This window comes from Bos indicus x Bos taurus, chromosome 17 (genome assembly GCF_003369695.1).
Source record: "Bos indicus x Bos taurus breed Angus x Brahman F1 hybrid chromosome 17, Bos_hybrid_MaternalHap_v2.0, whole genome shotgun sequence".
NCBI classification, from domain to species: domain Eukaryota; kingdom Metazoa; phylum Chordata; class Mammalia; order Artiodactyla; family Bovidae; genus Bos; species Bos indicus x Bos taurus.
In genome coordinates this window covers 35,812,579-35,834,863 of record NC_040092.1, presented here as the reverse complement: position 1 = coordinate 35,834,863, position 22,285 = coordinate 35,812,579, and the positions used below count along the sequence as shown (strand labels likewise).

Below are 22,285 nucleotides of genomic sequence, written 5' to 3'. Positions count from 1 at the left end.
TGGCATTACCGACTCAATGGACGTGAGTCTGAATGAACTCCGGGCATTGGTGCTGGACAGGGAGGCCTGGCGTGCTGCGATTCATGGGGTCGCAAAGAGTCGGACATGACTGAGCGACTGAACTGAACTGGGCCAGTATCTTTTGGGTACTCTGTTCTTTTAAAAATGTTTTCAATAATTTCCTCTTTTGTTTCCATCTGAGTAATGTGTATTGACCTATATTCAAGTTCACTGAGGCTTTCCTTGGATGTGTCAGCTTTACTGATGAGCCTGTCAGAGATATTCTTCATTTCTGTTACTGTGGGGGGGGGGGGGGGGGCGGTAAATTTATTTCCAGCATGCCCTTTGACATTTTCTTATTGTTGCCATTTCTCTGCTGAAATTACCCATCTATTCAGGAATGTCTTCAAGTTTTTTCCACTGGCGCTTGTAACATATTAATCACAGTCATTTTAAATCCCTTGTCTGATTTTTAGTTCTTGTTTGTTTTGTCTCTCAACAGCAGATTATTTTTCCTTTCCTTTCCATATCTCATAACTTTTAGTTTAAATCTACATACTCTGTGTAGGGTGCCAGAGATCAAGGTAAATAGTGTTTGTGCCTGGACACAGACATGTCTCCTTTCCTGCTTGGCATTTATTGAGGAGCTCTGTTTCAGTTTTGTTGGTTGTGACGATTACCTCAATGCACTGTCAGCCTCAGACTCCTTCAGGGTTACCTTGTGGTTAGGGAGGGAGCAGATTGATGGGATACCTGAGCATCTTCTTGTTGCGTCTGGTCCACGTTCAGTTTCAGGTGTTCCTTGTAAGCCTGCACCTCATCTCTCAACACTATTGTCCCTCCGTTAGTCTCCTGCTGCTGGTTTCTTGGACCTCCTTAACCTGGGTGATGAGGAGCAAAGTTTTCTACAGTTTCCTCATTGAGCATCAGATTTAGGCATTTCCTGTGTCTCTGAGTCACTTGAGCCAAGTTTTCTCGGTGGTGCTGTGTTCCTCCAGTGGTAGTGAAAGTAGCTTAGTCGTGTCTGACTCTTTGCAACCCCATTGTCTATACAGTTCATGGAATTTTCCAGGCCAGAATACTGGAGTGGGTAGCCGGTCCCTTCTCCAGGGTGTCTTCCCAACCCAGGGATCGAACCCAGGTCTCCTGTATTGCAGGCAGATTCTTTACCAGCTGAGCCACCAGGGAAGCGCCAGTAGTAAAGGGTCTTTAAATATCTGAAACTACAAGGTTTTCTTCCCCCTCTCCTTTTCCCAAGCTGGTGAGATTTCACCCATTGAAAGTGACAGGATTTGCTGCCCTTTTGCAGTAGCTTAAGAATTTATTCCATTGGGGAGAAGGATCCAGGTAAGAATTGTTTTTTCTATCAGCAGTGCTGTTATGGGAGGGATGCTTCCTCTCCTCTGTCCTGGCCCCAGTCTTTCTAGGAACAAAGTGCTGGTCCATGGAGAAGGGGCTGCAAGTGTCTGTGCTTGCAGGACTCTATTTTCACAGCTGTGGCTGCTCAGCTTTTAGCGATTCCTTAAGAAGTTAGTTGATAACCTCTAGTACCTGTGCAGATGCCTGCCTTGTGTCATTGCAATGCTCTGGGCAAGGTGAGTGATTGCCTGCGTCTTGTCTGTCTGGAGGTTCACGTCACCTCTCCCCAGATTTTCCCTCGTTATTGCTTTTCAAAGAAGTCAGCACTCTGATAGGTTTAAGAAGAATGTGATTTTGCAGGTGGCCCAGATTCTTCTTCTTGTTGGATTAGTACAACACTTTTCATATATCTATCTTAAGATGGAGCCGTAATACATATCATTAATTCACTAATTACATAAAAGTCATCAGCTTCCAGGTAACTTTGTTTATTATGTTGTTAATATTTTTGAGGAAATCAAAATAAGGATTTATTCTCTTTGAAATACACCAAAATATAGCTTAAAATCTAAATGGTTTTAGTTCACTAAGTTAAGAAGTGCAATTCCTCTCTATTTAAGTGAAAGGAAGTGAAAGTGAAGTCGTTCAGTCGTGTCCGACTTTTTGCAACCCCATGGACTGTAGCCTACCAGGCTCCTCTGTCCATGGGATTTTCCAGGCAATAGTACTGGAGTAGATTGCCATTTCCTTCTCCAGGGGATCTTCCCGACCCAGGGATTGAACCCGGGTCTCCTGTGTTGTAGACAGACGCTTTACCGTCTGAGCCACCAGGGAAGTGTCTATTTAAAGTAATAAGATATTTTGAGAATTTCTACATATATTTAGGGGAAGCTATGTACTTGAAGTATGTTGATTTAATGTTTAGTAGATATTTTATTTTTTTTTAATTTTATTTTATTTAACTTTACAATATTGTATTGGTTTTGCCATATATCAAAATGAATCTGCCACAGGTATACATGTGTTCCCCATTCTGAACCCAGTAGATACTTTAAAATTTTTATTTATTTATTATTTTTTTGATTGGGTTGAGTCTTTGTGCTGCATGCAAGTTTTCTCTAGTTGTACTGAGTATCAGCTGCTCTTCCTTATGGTGCATGGGCTTCTCATTACAGTGGCTGCTCTTGTTGCAGAGCACTGGCTCTAGGTCATGGGCTCAGTAGTTGTGGTGCATGGGCTTAGTTGCCCCATGGCACGTGAAATTTTCCTGGACCAGGATCAAACCTGTGTCCCCTGTATTGGTAGGAGGACACTTATCTGCCTAGAGACATCCTAGTATTTTTTTTTTTTTGAATTTTACTTTTTTAATATTTCAAAAAAAATTATTTACACTTAAATAAGATGTCTGAGATGTGTACAATTTAAAGTGAAATAATACATGGATAACTATAGACTTGATACTCATTTAAAAATATAGTATGACAAACACACCTGAAGCAGCAGCAGCAGCATCCTAAGTATATATGAGACTGAGATTGGGGATCCATCCATGAAGACACTTGGGTCAGTAAGTGTGGACCTTAGAACCAGATTCAGGTGGCCTAGTTATGAATACTGTGTTATTAGCTTAATAGCCTTCCTTCATAGAGAAGTTACTCAACCCCCCTGACCTCTGTTTCTTTGTGTGTAAAACATATTGTCAAATGTAACTATTTAATATGGTTAATTAATATATTACAGTTCGAAGTTATATGGATCTTTATGTTTTAGAGTACCTACATTTTGAAGATGCTCTGTATAAGAAATAGGACAAAAATTATAATTGACAATTAGCTATAACATAGGATATCAATTCCAGTAAAAAAATAAATCACAGAAAATTATAAATATATTTCTAAATTTTACAGAAATATATGTCCATATAAACACATTCCATGGCTACTTTCAGGCCCTTGGGAAAGGCTTGTACAAAATGAAGGGCTCTGAAATGTAAACTCTGTCAGTTTCAAGGCACATCTGACTCTGCATGTATGCAAAATACCTTGAAGAGTGGTTCTGTAAAAGTGATTGATATTTTTGCTTATTTTTATTACTTACTATTATATTGATGGAAGCATTTTGTGAGCAATTTTCTTAAGGAGAAGAAATATAATTTATATAATTATTTACATATATCTCAAATAATATTGTTAGTCACAGTTTTTATTATTTTGATTTTTCCACCTATAATCAAAATTTTGTTTTTTGTTTGTTTTTCAAAGTATTTCTCACTCATATTAGTTTACTTTTCTATTCTATTTCTTTAAATTGATACATTAAATTCTTTGTTTTAAGAAAAAAGTTGTTAAAAGAAGTGTATTGACCAAATTGAATTATTATTATTTGATTTTATCATTCACTGTGCTTTTAATTGGTGATAGATAAACATCTAAGAAAAAAGACTAGTAAGAAACTTCCATAATTTGTAGAAAACCATATACATTATGAGATTATAGAACTTTCATCAATTTCAATATATAGATACTATCTTAAATTGCTTTTATTACTATTTTATGAAAATATATTTTGTACATATAAAAATCTAGTAAAATAACTTTCACAACATTACAAAGTAAAAGCATACTAGCCTAACTGAAATTAGAAAGGAAATTAATGTCTGTGTATATCAAAACACGGAGTATATTACATGGAAAACCTCATTTAAAGTCTAATAATACTGCGACCATATAATGTGAAACTATCAGTAAAAGCATAATATGAATTAGGAAAGTAAACTTAAATTCAAAATGTACCATTTTCTAATGGATGGGATTTATCTTTTTTCGTAACAAACGTCTGTGGATAAATGCAGGCCTTAAATTCTGCTGTTTTATTCTGGTATAATCTGACCTTACGTTTATTGCCATGTACATTCTGAATGATCACTGCCTGTCATCTACAGGTGATTAAACATTGCCATTACTACCCTTAAACCATTGATTATAGTCAATAAATAGTAGCAATAAACTGTTCAAATTTTAGAAATGTGCTGCAGATTTTCCTTTTTTCTAGTTCCCTTTTGTGCTGCCTTAAAGAATATAAGCAATCAACTCAAAAAAATAAATGGTTTTAGGTGTTTTTTATTTTTTATTGACTTTCCAGACATTAGTGCCTTGAGGCGACTTTCTAATGGTATAGAGGTTCATAAAGATTTAATCACTGAAGAAATATTTATGGAGAATCTATTTGCAGCAAGATTATAAAGGTGTGATGGGGATTTAGAATAAGTGCAAGATTTTGTCTCTGAATTCAAGTAGTATCTGTTCTAAAGCCATAACTTTCAACCGTGGCCGAGCATCCAAATCACACAGTTGTTTTAATCTATTTAAGATTGGAAAAAATGCTGAGAAAATGAAATATGAAAAGAGTAGAAATGATGAATCAGGATGGAGGTAAAGTATAGGGCTGATGTAACGATATGAAAAAAACTCCACAAGTAATGTTGAAGTTTCACTAAAATAATGAATAATTGGGACAGGAATACAGTTTAAGAATTGTGTGGGACTTCCCTGGAGGTCCACTCATTAAGGTTTTGCCTTCCGATGCAGGAAGGATGGGTTTGATCCCTGACTGGGGAGCTAAAATGCCTGGTAGCAAAAAAAAAAAAAAAAAAAACACCTAAGCATAAAACATAAGCAGTATTGTAACACATTAAAGAAACACTGAATAATTGCACAATAACAAGAGTTCTGTAATCTGACCATTTGGATGCTAATCTTAGACCCCTTTGTTTGGTTGCTGTCTTATTCTGTTGGGTTTCTATTACAAAAGACTATAGGCTCAATGGTATAAACAACAAAAAAGTATTTCTCACAGTTCTGAGGCCAAGTTCAAGATTAAGGCATCAGCACATTAGTATTCTGGGTAAGATACCCTTTTCCCAGTTCAACGCCAGAGTCCTCCTGTGTCCTCAAAGCTAAGGCATCTCTGTGAAGTCTCTTTTACAAGAACATGAATTCCATTCTTAAGGGCCCCACCCTCACAACTTACTCAACCTCCAAAGGCCCGCTGTCACATTAAGCTTCAGGATTTCAGCAGATTAAGTGTGTGGTGAGCCACACAAGCATTCAGAACATAGCAGTCGGTGATCTCAGATCATCCCCAAATTATCAGCACATTTCAATTTTCTTCTATATAAAATGAAGCTAACAGTAGCACATTTTTAAAAAGTTGCTTAAGGATAAAATTTGATAATTAACTTAAATTATTTATCATAGTGTGTGACATAGTTAAGTGCTGAATAAATATTTATTGAGTTGTATTATAAATGTAGTGAAGCAATCCATGTTTCATTTGAAGGGATGAGACACTCTTGTTTATTCAGAAATGCTGTTTGAGAAGGTGATTATAAAATGATATATTGAAACAAATTGAGTCTGAAAGATTTTGCTTCTACTTGAAAGAAACAGGAAAAAATATGAAAAGATATAGAAATTAGAAGGGGTCACACAGTATGCTAATTTAGAAAATATCTAAGTTAAAGGGACTTCGCATTGCAGAACAAAACATAGAAAAATAAAATAATAAACATTCCAAAGGTTATATTCGTGGAAAATTTTCACATTATTGAGTGAAAGAATCTTGATTATAGTAATCTGGAAAGGACAGTGTTTTCTAGGTAGTTATGTAGGAAAACATCTGGAAAACTTGTGTATTTCAGGTTTTGGGGATATTTAAAAATATGAGGACCTACTCTATGGCACATGGAACGCTGCTCATCGTTATATGGCAGCCTGGATGGGAGGGGAGTTTTGGAGATAATGGATACAAGTATGTGTATGGCTGAATTCCTGCTCTATTTACCTGAAACTATCACAACATTGTATGTTAATCAACTGTGTGCATGCCTGCTAAGTCACTTCAGATGTGCCCAACTGTTTGCAACCCCATGGACTGTAGTCCGCCAGGCTCTTCTGTCCACAGGATCCTCCACACAAGAATATAGGAGTGGGTTGCCATGCCCGCCTCCAGAGGATCCTCCCAACCCAGGAATCAAACCCACATTTCCTACATCTCCTGCATTGGCAGGTGGGTTCTTTACTAATAGCACCATCTGGGAATCAGCTATACTCCCAATACAAAATAAAAAGTTTTTTAAAAAGTATTATTTGAAAATTGCCTTTAAGAGACCTGTGTGCAGTTTGGCATAAATAAATATAAACATAATTACACATAATAGACAGACTTTGGGTTTTTATGATGATTTCCATTTATTCTTGTCTGGTGAGGGATTTCACCTTTGTTCTGACTTGGTCTCCCTTGTCTATTCTGCTGTGAGGAGTCTTTCCTGTATGTGCATGTTCTATGTGCTTGCTTGCCTTATGCTAACTGAGAACCTTACTGTTACATTTCAGGTTATCAAGAGTTATTTCTGGCTTATAACGTTTCTCAAGATATTTTAATTCTATCATCCTTAATTGATCTCTACAGATGTTTGGCTTTTCCCCATATTATACCCAACTGCATGCCACCTACCTGCTTCAGTGTTAACCTGAGGGATAATTCTGGCCTTTCTGTTTGGCATTTCTGCTCTGTAGCCTAGGTGGTGGTGTAGAATCCCTGTTTTAAATGGTAACCCATGGTCATGTAGGGGATGCTATGACACATTGGTGTCACACACTGACATCCTTGGTAGGGTTAAATCTCTAAATCCTCTCCTATCAGGCAAGACATGAGGCTTTTCCTGCAAGTCTGTGAGATCCCCCTGGGAGGTGCCAAAACATGATATGACTAATCTCTTATATTGGGTTGGCCAAAGTATTCATTCATTTTTTTCCACAAAATGGCTCTAGTAGGGCTTAGTTTTCTTGAACTTCATTTGAAGCATTTTTGTAAGATTGTATTATGAGCTGCTGTATCAGTGTGCATTAAAAAAAATCAAAATATGTGAATTTTTGTGTAGCCATTTTAATAGTGAATACAGACGCAAAAAGATTTTTGGCATATTATGCTTTATTATCTCAAGAAAGATAAAGTGTAACTGAAACACACACACACACAAAATGAATTGTACAGCGTATGGAGAAGGTACTATGATGAATTGACTTTGTCAAAAGTGGTTTGTGAAGTTTTGCCCTGGAGATTTCTTGCTGGATGGTGCTCCTTGATTTGAGAGACCAGTTAAAGTTAATGGAGATCAAATTGAGACATTCGTTGAGAACAATCAACATAATCAACATTATTTTATGTGAGAGATAACCAGTATTCAAATCAAGCATTGGAAATCATTTGTACCTGTTTGATTATGTTAATTGCTTTGATGTTTGGGTTCCACATAAGTTAAGCCAAAAAAATAAGCCACTTGTCTGTATTTCCATACATGATTCTCTAAACATAAGGAAAATATTCCATTTTTAAAGCACATTGTGACAGGCAATGACATGTGCACACTGTGCAATAATGTGGAAAAAAAGAGATTGTAAGGCAAAAGAACTGAACCATCACCAACCAAACCAAGGCCAGTCTTTATGCAAAAGTGATGTGTATATTCTGGGATTGGAAGGGAATCCTCTATTATGAGCTCCTTCTGGAAAACCAAGCAATTATTTCCCAACAAGTACTGCTCCAAGTTAGACCAAATAAAAATAGCACTTAATGAAGTGTCCAAAATTATTCAACAGAAAATGCATAATTTTCCATTGCTGCTGCTGCTGCTGCTAAGTTGCTTCAGTCGTGTCCGACTCTATGCAACCCCATAGACGGCAGCCCACCAGGCTCCCCCGTCCCTGGGATTCTCCAGGCAAGAACACTGGAGTGGGTTGCCATTTCCTTCTCCATTAAGATAATGCAAAACCACATGTTTCTTTGATGACCAGGCAAAAACTTTTACAGCTTAGCTAGGAAGTTCTGATTCATCTGCTTTATTAACCAGACATTGGACCTTCAGATTTCCATTTATTTAGTCTTTACAAAATTCTCTTAATGGAAAAAATTCCAATTCCCTGGAAGACTATAAAAGGTACTTGGAACACTTCTTTGCTCAAAAAGATAAAAAGTTTGGGAAAGATGGAATTATAAAGTCACCTGAAAAATGGCAGAAGATCGTGGAACAAAGTGGTGAAGATGTTCAATAAATTTCTTGGTGAAAATGAAAAATGTGTCTTTTATTTTTACTTAAGACCTAAGGAAGTTTTTGGCCAACCCAATAGTTACAGTTGAGAAAAAGAGGTAAAAATGAACAGTCATTTCATATTAAAAAAAATTGAAAGGAAATTATAAATGCTTAGATATAATTGTTATAACAATGAGAACATGAGAATAAATTTTGCCTTAAGAGGAGGTATTACAAATTACACTTTGAGTGTAATTTTGAGTGGAGGGAGTGAATCAGCACCTTATTTCTTTATTTTCTGTTGTTGAGAAAGCAGGGAGACTGTTGACTTAGTTTGAACGCTGTTGTTTTGCGACCTCAGGAGATCTGTCCAGGTTCCCTTCTTCCATTTTCATCATACAGTTCCACTGTATTTCTAGCTTCTTTTCTTCAAACCTACCAGGATATTTGATCTCTGTTTTGGACATTTTGTTTTCACCTTCTTCTTTATTCTTTAAATCACTAGGTCAATCTGTGATTGATAAGGTAGGTACCATGTATAGGGGTTTAAAGCCCACATTCTGGAATAAGCCTACCTAGTTTTTCAAGCCTCAATCTATTTACTAATTAAGGGCCAAGTGAAATTTAGGGGATGACTTAACTTATCAGTATCTTCTGCTATCAAATGGCAGGATTTTAGAAGTCTCTTCTCATAGAGTTGGTTTACAGGTTGAATATGTCAATATTTACAAATTAGAGCAATTTCTGACATAATAACTGCTTTGCAACTAAGGATTAAAATACATTTATGCTTTGTTATTTTTATTTTGCATAGATATCCTGTGATTTATTATCTTTTAATGCTTACAATATTTGTAGTTCAGACTGTTTCTTCTTTATATAAACATATTGATTATTCCTTCTTTCTAGATTTATAAATTGCTCCATACTCATAAAGATTTCATTAGACAAGGTGATACACAGTTTTATTTTAGTATATTACATTTATCATATTTATGTATTCCATGCATAAATTGTTTTAATAGCAGTTGTATTGAAATGTAATCTTCGTATGATAAAATTGCTGCTGCTGCTGCTGCCAAGTTGCTTCAGTTGTGTCCGACTCTGTGTGACCCCATAGATAGCGGCCCACCAGGCTCCCCCATCCCCCGGATTCTCCAGGCAAGAACACTGGAGTGGGTTGCCATTTCCTTCTCCAATGCATGAAGGGGAAAAGTGAAAGTGAAGTTGCTCAGTCGTGTCCGACTCTTTGCGACCCCATGGTCTGCAGCTTACCAGGCTCCTCCGTCCATGGGATTTTCCAGGCAAGAGTACTGGAGTGGGGTGCCATTGCCTTCTCCAAATGATAAAACTAACCCCTTTAAAATTTTCAATTTAGTGGTTCTTGGTATATTCACAAAAGTTTTCAGTCATCGTTGTGATTACAGTTTAGAATAGTATGACTCCATATATATTAGAAGTCATAGCCCATCATTCCATCCCCTCAGCTCCTGATAACCACTAATCTCTACCTGTATGGATTTGGCTATTCTGAATATTTCATACAAATAGACTCATACAATTTGAGACTTTTTTTTTTTTCATTTAGCATGTTTTCAATATTCATTTATGTTGTAGTATATATCTGTATCTTTTCCTTTTAAGTAGAAAATTGTTCTACCATATATAGATGTATGATTTTGTGTTTGTCCATTCAACAATTCATAGGTATTAGAGTTATTTTCACTTTCAGGTTACTTTGAACATTCATGTTTATGTATAGTCATATGTTTTTGTTCTTTTAAGTATATGCCCAGCAGTGAATTTTTTATACATATAATTACTGTTTGTTTAACTTTTTAAGGAACTGCTGAACTGTGATCCAAAGTATATGCACAATTCTCATCAGCAAAGTCTGAAGCTTCCTGTTTTTCTACACCCTTCCAAAATTGTTACTATCCATCTTTTTAATTTTAGCCATTCTAATAAGTTTGAAGTTGTATCTCATCGAGATTTTTATTTGCATTTCCCTAGTGACTAATGATGCCAGATTTTTTTAATTATGTGCTTATTGCTCATTTGTAAATCTTTCTTGAGACATACTATTCAAATCCTTTATCCATTGTTTTGATTTGATTAGGTGTCTTTTTAATGTTCAGTTATAAAGTTCTTTACATATTCTGGATACAAGATTCTTATCAAACAAATAATTCAAAAATATTTTCTGCTTCTCTGAAGGGTATTTTTTAACTTTTTGAATAGTGTCCTTAGCAAACAGAAGTTTTTTTTTTTAATTATTATTATTAATTTTGTTAAAGTTTAATGTATCTATTTTTCTTTACTTTGCTTATGTGGTTACTGCAATCTTTGCTCAGGTACCTAGAGGTGAGCTAATTACTGGATAGAGACTTAATTAAAAGCTTTGAATCAATATATGTTCCAGACTTTGTCATGATGCTCTTTTTTTTTTTTTTATTGGAGGTAAATTGCTTTACTATGTTCTATTGGTTTCTGCCATACAGCAAAACAAATAAGCCATCAGTTCAGTTCAGTCACTCAGTCATGTCCAACTCTTTGCGACCCCATGAATCGCAGCACGCCAGGCCTCCCTGTTCATCACGAACTCCCGGAGTTCACACAGACTCATGTCCATCGAGTCAATGATGCCATCCAGCCATCTCAGCCTCTGTCGTCCCCTTCTCCTCCTGCCCCCAATCCCTCCCAGCATCAGAGTCTTTTCCAATGAGTCAACTCTTCGCATGAGGTGGCCAAAGTACTGGAGTTTCAGCTTTAGCATCATTCCTTCCAAAGAAATCCCAGAGCCGATCTCCTTCAGAATGGACTGCTTGGATCTCCTTGCAGTCAAAGGGACTCTCAAGAGTCTTCTCCAACATCACAGTTCAAAAGCATTAATTCTTCAGTGCTTAGCCATCTTCACAGTCCAACTTTCACGTCCATACATGACCACAGGAAAAACCATAGCCTTGACTAGATGAACCTTTGTTGGTAAAGTAATGTCTCTGCTTTTGAATATGCTATCTAGGTTGGTCATAACTGTCCTTCCAAGGAGTAAGCGTCTTTTAATTTCATGGCTGCAGTCACCATCTGCAGTGATTTGGGGGCCCAGAAAAATAAAGTCTGACACTGTTTCCACTGTTTCCCCATCTATTTCCCATGAAGTGATGGGACTGGATGCTATGATCTTCATTTTCTGAATGTTGAGCTTTAAGCCAACTTTTTCACTCTCCGCTTTCACCTGCATCAAGAGGCTTTTTACTTCCTCTTCACTTTCTGCCATAAGAGTGGTGTCATCTGCATATCTGAGGTTATTGATATTTCTCCTGGCAATCTTGATTCCAGCTTGTGTTACTTCCAGTCCAGCGTTTCTCATGATGTACTCTGCATATAAGTTAAATAAACAGGGTGACAATATACAGCCTTGACGTACTCCTTTTCCTATTTGGAACCAGTCTGGTGTTCCATGTCCAGTTCTAACTGTTGCTTCCTGACCTGCATACAGATTTCTCAAGAGGCAGGTCAGGTGGTGTGGTATTCCCATCTCTTTCAGAATTTTCCACAGTTTATTGTGATCCACACAGTCAAAGGCTTTGGCATAGTCAAGAAAGCAGAAATCGATGTTTTTCTGGAACTCTCTTGCTTTCTCCATGATCCAGTGGATGTTGGCAATTTGATCTCTGGTTCCTCTGCCTTTTCTAAACCAGCTTGAACATCAGGAAGTTCATGGTTCACATATTGCTGAAGCCTGGCTTGGAGAATTTTGAGCATTACTTTACGTGTGTGAGATGAGTGCAATTGTGCGATAGTTTGAGCATTCTTTGGCATTGCTTTTCTTTGGGATTGGAATAAAAACTGACCTTTTCAAGTCCTGTGGCCTTTGCTGAGTTTTCCAAATTTGCTGGCATATTGAGTGCAGCACTTTCACAGCATCATCTTTTAGGATTTGAAATAGCTCAACTGGAATTCTATCACCTCCACTAGCTTTGTTCATAGTGATGCTTTCTAAGGCCCTCTTGACTTCACATTCCAGGATGTCTGGCTCTAGGTGAGTGATCACACCATTGTGATTATCTTTTTTGTACAGTCCTTCTGTTTATTCTTGCCACCTCTTCTTAATATCTTCTGCTTTTGTTAGGTCCATACCATTTCTGTCCTTTATTGAGCCCATATTTGCATGAACTGTTACCTTGGTATCTCTAATTTTCTTGAAGAGATCTCTAGTCTTTCCCATTCTGTTGTTTTCCTCTATTTCTTTGCATTGATTGCTGAGGAAGGCTTTCTTATCTCTTCTTGCTATTGTTTGGAACTCTGCATTCAGATGCTTATATCTTTCCTATTTTCCTTTGCTTTTCACTTCTCTTCTTTTCACAGCTTTTGTAAGGCCTCCCCAGACAGCCATTTTGCTGTTTTGAATTTCTTTTCCACGGGGATGGTCTTGATCCCTGTCTCCTGTACAATGTCACAAACCTCATTCCATAGTTCATCAGGCACTCTATCTGTCAGATCTAGGCCCTTAAATCTATTTCTCACTTCCACTGTATAATCATAATGGATTTGATTTAGGTCATACCTGAATGGTCTAGTGGTTTTCCCTACTTTCTTCAATTTCAGTCTGAATTTGGTAATAAGGAGTTCATGATCTGAGCCACAGTCAGCTCCTGGTCTTGTTTTTGTTGACTGTATAGAGCTTCTCCATCTAATTATGCATATATCAACCCCCTCTTGAGCCTCCCTCTTTCCCCCATTCCCTCACTCTGGATCATCACAGGGTATCAGGCTGGGCTCCCTGTATTATACAGCATTTCTCATCAGCTATCTATTTTATACTGTATATATGTCAATCCTATTTTCAACATTCATCCAACTCTCTCCCTCCCCACTGTGTCCACAAGCCCATTCTCTATTCTATCTACATCTCCATTTCTTCCTTGCAAATAGGTTCATCAATACCATTTTTCTAGACTTAATATATGTATATTAATATATGATATTTGTTTTTCTCTTTCTTACCTACTTCATTCTATGTAACTATTGTAGGTTCATCTACCTCACTAAAACTGAATCAAATCCATTCTTTTTTATGGCTGAGTAGTATTTCATTGTATATATGTAACACATCTTCTTTATCCATTCATCTGTCAATGGACATCTAGGTTTTCATGTCCTAGCTATTGTAAATAATGTTGCTATGAACATTGAAATACATGTATCAGTTTCAGTTATGGTTTTCTCAGGGTATATGCTCGAGAAGGAAATGGCAACCCACTCCAATGTTCTTGCCTGGAGAATCCCAGGGATGGGGGAACCTGGTGGGCTGCTGTCTATGGGGTCGCATAGAGTCGGACACAACTGAAGTGACTTGGCAGCAGGGTTTATGCAGAGTAGTAGAAACAATATTTCATATGGTAGTTTTATTCCTAGTTTTTTAAGGAATCTCCATATTGTTCTCTGTAGTAACTGAATTAACATTCCTCCCAACAGTGCAAGAGGGGTCCCTTTTCTCCTCATTGTCTTCAGCATTTCTTGTTTGTAGATTTTTTGATGATGGCCATTCACACTGGTGTGAGGTGATACCTCATTGGGTTTTGATTTGCATTACTCTAATAATTAGTGATGTTGAACATCTTTTCCTGTGTTTATTGGCCATCTGAATGTCTTCTTTAGAGAAGTGTCTGTTTAGGTCTTCTGCCCACTTTTTGATTGGGCTGTTTCTTTTTCTGATATTGAGCTATGGGATCTGCATATATACTTTGGAGATTAATTCTTTGTCAGTTGTGTGGTTTGCAATTATTTTCTCCTGAATTCTGAGGGTTGTCTTTCATCTCGTTTACTGTTTCCTTTGCTATGCAAAAGCTTTTACATTTAATTAGGTCTTTTTTTTTTTTTTTTAATTTCCATTACTCTAGGAGGTGGTTCAAAGAGGATCTTGCTGTCATTATGTCAAAGAGTGCACTGCCTATGTTTTCCTCTAAGAGTTTTATAGTTTCTGGCCTTAACATTTAAGTCTTTATATCCATTTTGAGTTTATTTTGTTTATGGAATTGGCAATTGTTCTAGTTTCATTCTTTTACATTTAGCTGTCTAGTTTTCCCAGCACCACTTATTGAAGAGTCTGTCTTTTCTCTAAGGATAAGGTGTCCATAAGTGTGCAGGGTTATCTCTGGGCTTTTTAATCTTATTCCATTAGTCACTATTTCTGTCTTTGTGCCAGGAGTTTTGTAGTATTGTCTGAGGTCAGGTAGGCTGATTCCTCCATCTCCATTTTTCTTTGGCAGATTGCTTTGGCTATTCAGGGTCTTTTGTGTTTCCATACAAATTGTGAACTTGTTTGTTCTAGTTCTGTGAAAAATGCCAGTGGTAGTTTGATAGAGATTTCATTGAGTCTGTAGATTGCTTTGAGTATTATAGTCATTTCACAATATTGACTCTTCCAATACAAAAAACATGGTATATTTCTCCATATGTTTGTGTCACCTTTTATTTGTTTCATCAGTGTCTTAAAGTTTTCTACAAACAAGTCTTTTGTCTCTCTAGGTAGGTTAATTCCTGTATATTATCCTTTTCATTGCAATGGTTAATAGGATTGTTTCCTTAATTTCTCTTTCTGATTTTCATTGTAGTGTATAGGAGTGCAAGAGATATCTGTGTATTAATTTTATATCCTGAAACTTTACTATATTCATTGATTAGCTTTAATAATTTCCTAGTGGCATCTTTAAAGTTTTTTATATATAGTATAATGTCATCTGCAAACCCAGGAGAAGGGAAGGGCTACCAACTCCAGTATTCAGGCCTAGAGAATTCCATGGGGTCTCAAAGAGTCGGACATGACTAAATGACTTTCACTCATCAGCAAACAGTGAGAGTTTTACTTCTTCTTTTTCAATCTGGATTCCTTTTATTTCTTTTTCTTCTCTGATTTCTGTGGTTAGGAAATCTAGAACAATGTTAAATAATGGTGGCAAAAGTGGCACCCTGGTCTTGTTCCTGATCATAGAGGAAATGCTTTCAGGTTTTCAACACTGAGGATAATGTTTGCTGTGGGTTTGTTGTATATGGCCTTTATTATGTAAATGTATGTTGCTGGGAGAAATATCAATAACCTCAGACATGTAAAGAACCTCTTGATGTAAGTGAAAGAGGAGAGTGAAAAAGTTGGCTTAAACTCAACATTCAGAAAACTAAAATCATGGCATCTGGTCCCATCACTTCATGGCAAATCAATGGGGAAACAATGGAAACAGTGACAGACTTTATTTTTTAGGCTCCAAAATCACTGCAGATGGTGACTGCAGCCATGAAATTAAAAGACACTTACTCCTTGGAAGAAAGGTTATGACTAACCTAGACCGCATATTAAAAAGCAGAGACATTACTTTGCCAACAAAGGTCCGTCTAATCAAGGCTATGGTTTTTCCAGTAGTCATGTATGGATGTGAGAGTTGGAGTATAAAGAAAGCTAAACACCAAAGAACTGATGCGTTTGAACTGTGGTGCTGAAGAAGACTCTTGAAAGTCCCTTGGACTGCAAGGAGATCCAACCAGTCCATCCTAAAAGAAATCAGTCCTGAATATTCATTGGAAGGACTGATGTTGAAGCTGAAACTCCAATACTTTGGCCACCTTATGCAAAGAATTGACTCATTAGAAAAGACCCTGATGCTGGGAAAGATTGAAGGCAGAAGAAGAAGTGAACAGAGGATAAGGTGGTGGATGGCATCACCAACTCAATGGACATGCATTTGAGTAGGCTCTGGGAGTTGGTGATGGACAGGGGAGCCTGGTGTGCTACAGTCTATGGGGTCACAAAGAATCAGACATGACTGATCGACTGAACTGAATTGATGTTACTTCTACACCTACTTTCTGGAGTTTTGGTGTTTTTGTTGTTGTTTTTGTTTTATTTTGTTTTTCATAAATGTGTGTTGAATATTGTCAAAAAGCTGTCTCTGCATCTTTTGGGGTAATCATACGCTTTTATATTTCAATTTGTTAATACAGTGTTTCACATTGATTGGTTTGTGTATATTGAGGAATTCTTGCATCCCTGGGTTAAAGCCTGCTTGATCATAATGTATGATCCTTTTATTGTTGCTTTCTATTTGCTAGTATTTTTTCAAGATTTTTGCATGTATATTCATCAGTGATATTGACCTGTAATATTCTTTTTTTATAATATTTTTGACTGGTTTTGTTATCAGGGTGATAGCGGTTTTACAGAATGAGGTTGGGAGTGTTCCTCCTTCTGCAATTTTTCGGAAGAGTTTGAGGACAGGTTTTAGTTCTTTGCTAAATATTTGATAGAATTAATCTGTGAAGACATCTGGCCCTTGGCTTTTGTTTGTCGGAAGTTTTTTGATTATAGTTTCTGTTTCCATTCTTGTGAATCGTCTGTTCATATTTTCTATTTCTTTCCATTTTAGTTTTGAAAAGTTATGCTTTTTAAGAATTTGTCCATTTCTTTATATCGTCCATTTTTTGACACATAGTTGCTCATAGTAGTCTCATGATTCTTTGATTTTGCATTTTCTGTTATAACTTCTTTTTCATTTCTACTTTTACTGATTTGAGTCTTCTCTCTTTTGTTATTGATGAGTCTGGCTAATGGCTGGTCAATTTGTTTATCTTCTTAAAGAACAAGTTTTTAAATTTATTGATCTTTGCTACTTTCCTTCATTTCATTTCCATTTATTCCTGCTCTGATCTTTATATCGTCTTTTCTTCTTCTAATTTTGTTTTTTTCTTTGTTGTTGTTGTTGTTTTTCTTCTTCTTCTTTTTCTAGTTGGTTTATGTGTAAGATTAGGTTGTTTATTTGTTTTCTCTTGTTTCTTGAAATAGGCTTGTATTGCTATAAACTCCCTCTTAACACTGCTTTTAGTGCATCCCATAGGTTTTGAGTTGTGTTTTCATTGTCCTTTGTTTCTAGATATATTTGGATTTCTTCAGTGAACTGTTGATTATTTAGAAATGTATTCTTTAGCCTCCATGTGTTTGTATTTTATACATTTTTTTTCCCTGTAGATGATATTTAATCTTATAGTGTTGTGGTCACAAAAGTTACTTGAAATGATTTCAATTTTTTAAAACTAACCAAGGCATGATTCTACTCTTTTTTTGGATAAAATATCCTAAGGCAATGGCACACCACTCCAGTATGCTTGCCTGGAAAATCCCATGGACGGAGGAGCCTGGAAGGCTGCAGTCCATGGGGTCGCTGAGGGTCAGACACGACTGAGCGACTTCACTTTCACTTTTCACTTTCATGCATTGGAGAAGGAAATGGCAACCCACTCCAGTGTTCTTGCCTGGAGAATCCCAGGGACGGGGGAGCCTGGTGGACTGCCGTCTATGGGGTCGCACAGAGTCGGACATGACTGAAGCGACTTAGCAGCAGCAGCAGCAGCAGCAGATATCAATTAGATCCAACTGATATAATGTGTCATTTAATTCTTGTGTTTCCTCAGTAATTGTCTGTCTCAATGATCTACCCATTTGTATGAGAGGAGTGATAAAGTCCCCACTATTATTGTGCTACTGTCAGTTCTCCCTTTAATAGTTGTTAGCATTTGTCTTATGTATTGTGTTGCTCCTATGTTGGGTGTGTATATACTTGTAATTTTTATATCTTCTTGGGCTAATCCCTTGATCATTATGTAGTATCCAGCGCTCTATTTCTATTTTACATTATGCAATGAATACTTACGCAAGCGTTACAAATCTGTCTAAGCCTTTGCTCTCCCTGTGTAGGGCCTCAAGCTTAGACAGAGATGAGAAATTATGTATTCTTTCTTACTCCTAAAATGTAAAGAAAGTCTACATTTTCTAGTTGTACACATAGTCTTGCACATTTCTGTGGGCTTCTAGATTCCTGGAATATGCAGATATTTTCAAACCCCTTTGTGGACACCTTCCTGTTTTCGTTTTTAACAGTTTTGATGTTCTTGTTATCTCCATTGCATATCTCTGCCATAGGAAGCTGTAATGTTATACAAATGCTGATGTTTCTCTTCAAAAACTAGCCTTAGGTGCAGGACTATTTACAGAGACTCAGCTCCAAGTCTTGCTCACAGAAAAGGTCATTAAAATGGAAATATTCAGGGAACTGCTACATAGGTTAGATTGTGGTGATTTTCTGAGGATGGGATCTTGGAGCAGTTTTAAATAGGTTCTTCCCCACTCTGAGGTCTGAGGTATGGTGGTTTTCACTGCTAGTCAAATCACAAAGTTGGTGGTCCAAGGCTTCTATGTAGCTGTGAAGAGAGGGAAACTATCAGCCTCACTGTTCTTTTTGAGAAGCAGTCACTTTTTCCAGTAAATGCTCTGAGGGCTGGTGAAAGCCCTTGTCTATTCCAAAGTTCTGAAAATTTTGATTGAGAATAATTTTTGCCGGTATATTCATTGCCTTTATGAAAGCAAAGCTTTTTTCGTCTTTACTGTTTCAGAGGTGTTTCTTGAATTTGATTTTGACAAGAAATGCAAGATTATTTGTTCTTTTTTAATGGTTATGCACATTTCCTCATAAATTTGAAAGGCCACAGTCATTTATGTCTAATGTACTGATTGTTCCCAGGAGGCTTGAAAAAGTCGTGATCTATTCATATGGCTATAAATTCCATCTCTGAGACCACACTGCTTTAATATTTTTTCCTGGGTAAATATATAATTAAAGGGTATAAACATTGCAATTGTGAAGCATGTAGTTAACAGCTGTTTGTTTTAGTTATAAATAAGAAAAAACATTGTAGGCCTTTATTAATTAAAATGTAAGCTGAATTAGAAAAATATGTAAAAATTCAGTTATTTTATATAAGCTCATATATTTCAAATAAATACCAAGAAGTTATACTTTTTTAAAAGAACTTAATTTGAGATAAGTAATTATAGCCCATCAAGTCTTCCAAGTTTATTGAACTAACCAACCACTAACAGTGGTCATTTCCATAATTTAAATATATTAATTTACTTATTCTTGAGTATACATTTTTAAAATGTGAACTGATAAAATACATTTTAAGGACAAATGGCTAATTCTATTTAATTTTGCCTTTTTTCTATAGGACTTTGGAGATGATGGGTCCTTGTATATAACCAAAGTCACCACAACTCACATGGGGAATTACACCTGCTATGCAGAGGGCTATGAAAACATCTATCAGACTCACATCTTCCAAGTGAATGGTAAGAAATGTGGGATTGTTTTAATTGTTTTTTCTTCAGTAGATATTCAAAGATCATCCCAAATGACTAAGAAAGGCCAGTACTTTGGCCACCTATGGGAAGAACTGACTCATTGGAAAAGATCCTGATACTGGGAAAGATTGAAGGTAGGAGGAGAAGGGGGCCACAGAGGATGAGACAGTTGGATGGCATCACTGACTCCATGGACATGAGTTTGAGTAAACTCCAGGAGTTGGTGATAGACAGGGAGGCCTGGCGCGCTGCAGTCCACAGGGTCACAAAGAGTCAGACACAACTGAGTGACTGAACTGAACTGAACTGAGTTTTATCATTTCAATAATCAATTTAATTGCTATGAGCATTGGCCAAGTAGGCTGATAGCAATTTTATAATCAGTGCTTTATTTTATTTATGACAATTCAAATTTTACTTAGTTGAATTGATGATATAGAATTGCATATATGATTCATTAATACACACTAATTATTTCCCATGCAGATATATACATTAATTTACTCTATAGTTTACAAAAAGGAGGCAGAAATTTACTAGGCTTTCTGTAGGAACAGCAAGGTGGCTGGTGTGATTGGTATGAATTAAGAGGAGACTGGCAGGAATGACATTGGAGAGACAGCCTCCAGGCAGATCACATGAATTTCTGTACATAATTAAGAAATTGGATTCCTATTCTTATTATAGCCAGAATATCATTATATTATAATATATAATGTGTTATTATATTAAGCATTTATTATTGGAAATGGCATGTTCTGATTTGTTTTAAAATGATTGGAAGCACTGAGATCTGTTTAAAAAAAAAAAAATTAGTAGTCTAGAGGAGAGATAAACATGGCTTAAGATTGAGTGTTAATGATGAAGAGGTAAAAAGTGGCCAGATTGGGGATATATTTTGAAAGTAGATTTGAAGAATGGCTTGTGAATATGAGAAAAAGAGAGCTTTACAAAGAATGAACCCAAGGAATTTGAAGGAAGCATTTAGATCTATGGTCATAACGTCAATTGCAATGGGGAAGAAGCATGTTTGGAGACTGAGTAAGATTAATGTTTTTTGTTTGTTTGTTTGTTTATTTGTTTCAACACATTAACTTCTATACAATTATCCAGATAGAAGTCAAGTATGCAGTTTAGTATGTAAGTCCGAAGATCAGAATGACAGCACAAAGTTGAATATTTCGATAATATCAGTGTGCATAGACTAGATTTAAAGTCTTAAATTGGAGCTTGATGAAGTCATTTTAGAATAAGTATAGTTGGATTTGAAGTCAGAGAACTGAGCCTTGGAGCTGAGGCTAACAATTGGAGAAACAAAGACTTAGAATGAACACCCTATGTAGGAAAAATATGTCCTAGAAATCAAGAAAATATTGGAAAAAAAAATGTTTGAAAAGGTTAGAGAGCTTATGGTTTTGTTACCAGATTCCTATAGACCTCACTCCTGCTGCCTTGGTTGGGGAGGGTTTATATTCTGGTCTGCTAAAGCAGAAAATAATGAAACCAAACCTGAGATTGAGAAAACACAGGCTGTATTCAGTGGCCAAAGAACGGAAAAGTGGGAACTAAGATCATACATCAACTTCCTGCCCACCTAATGAAGGAATTTAATTTTAAAGAGTAAAGACAAAAGAAGGAAGACTGCGGTGAACGATGAGAAAACATTTGCATTAGAAAGGCAATGCCAAAGAATGCTCAAACTACCGCACAATTGCACTCATCTCACACGCTAGTAAAGTCATGCTCAGAATTCTCCAAGCCAGGCTTCAACAATATGTGAACCGTGAACTTCCTGATGTTCAAGCTGGTTTAGAAAAGGCAGAGGAACCAGAGATCAAATTGCCAACATCCACTGGATCATCGAAAAAGCAAGAGAGTTCCAGAAAAACATCTATTTCTGCTTTCTTGACTATGCCAAAGCCTTTGACTGTGTGGATCACAATAAACTGTGGAAAATTCTGAAAGAGATGGGAATACCACACCACCTGACCTGCCTCTTGAGAAATCTGTATACAGGTCAGGAAGCAACAGTTAGAACTGGACATGGAACAACAAACTGGTTCCAAATAGGAAAAGGAGTACGTCAAGGCTGTATATTGTCACCCTGTTTATTTAACTTATATGCAGAGTACATCATGAGAAACACTGGACTGGAAGAAACACAAGCTGGAATCAAGATTGCCAGGAGAAATATCAATACCTCAGATATGTAGATGACACCACCCTTATGGCAGAAAGTGAAGAGAAACTCAAAAGCCTCTTGATGAAAGTGAAAGAGGAGAGTTGAAAAAGTTGGCTTAAAGCTCAACATTCAGAAAACGAAGATCATGGCATCTGGTCCCATCACTTCATGGGAAATAGATGGGGAAACAGTGTCAGACTTTATTTTGGGGGGCTCCAAAATCACTGCAGATGGTGATTGCAGCCATGAAATTAAAAGACACTTACTCCTTGGAAGGACAGTTATGACCAACCTAGATAGCATATTGAAAAGCAGAGACATTACTTTGCCAATAAAGCTCCTTCTAGTCAAGGCTATGGTTTTTCCAGTAGTCATGTATGGATGTGAGAGTTGGACTGTGAAGAAGGCTGAGCACTGAAGAATTGATTCTTTTGAACTGTGATGTTGGAGAAGACTCTTGAGAGTC

The 22,285-nt window shown here is 36.7% G+C and overlaps 1 protein-coding gene across 4 annotated transcripts in view; it reads left to right on the top strand.

The window, feature by feature from the left end:
• FSTL5 (follistatin like 5) overlaps nt 1-22,285 on the top strand; it is a 930,680-nt gene that overhangs the window by 692,271 nt on the left and 216,124 nt on the right. For all 4 annotated transcript variants that reach the window (XM_027567276.1, XM_027567275.1, XM_027567274.1 and 1 more), the window contains exon 8: nt 19,505-19,625. In XM_027567276.1, the coding sequence (XP_027423077.1) occupies nt 19,505-19,625 (121 nt within the window). The remainder of the gene's footprint in view (nt 1-19,504; nt 19,626-22,285) is intronic.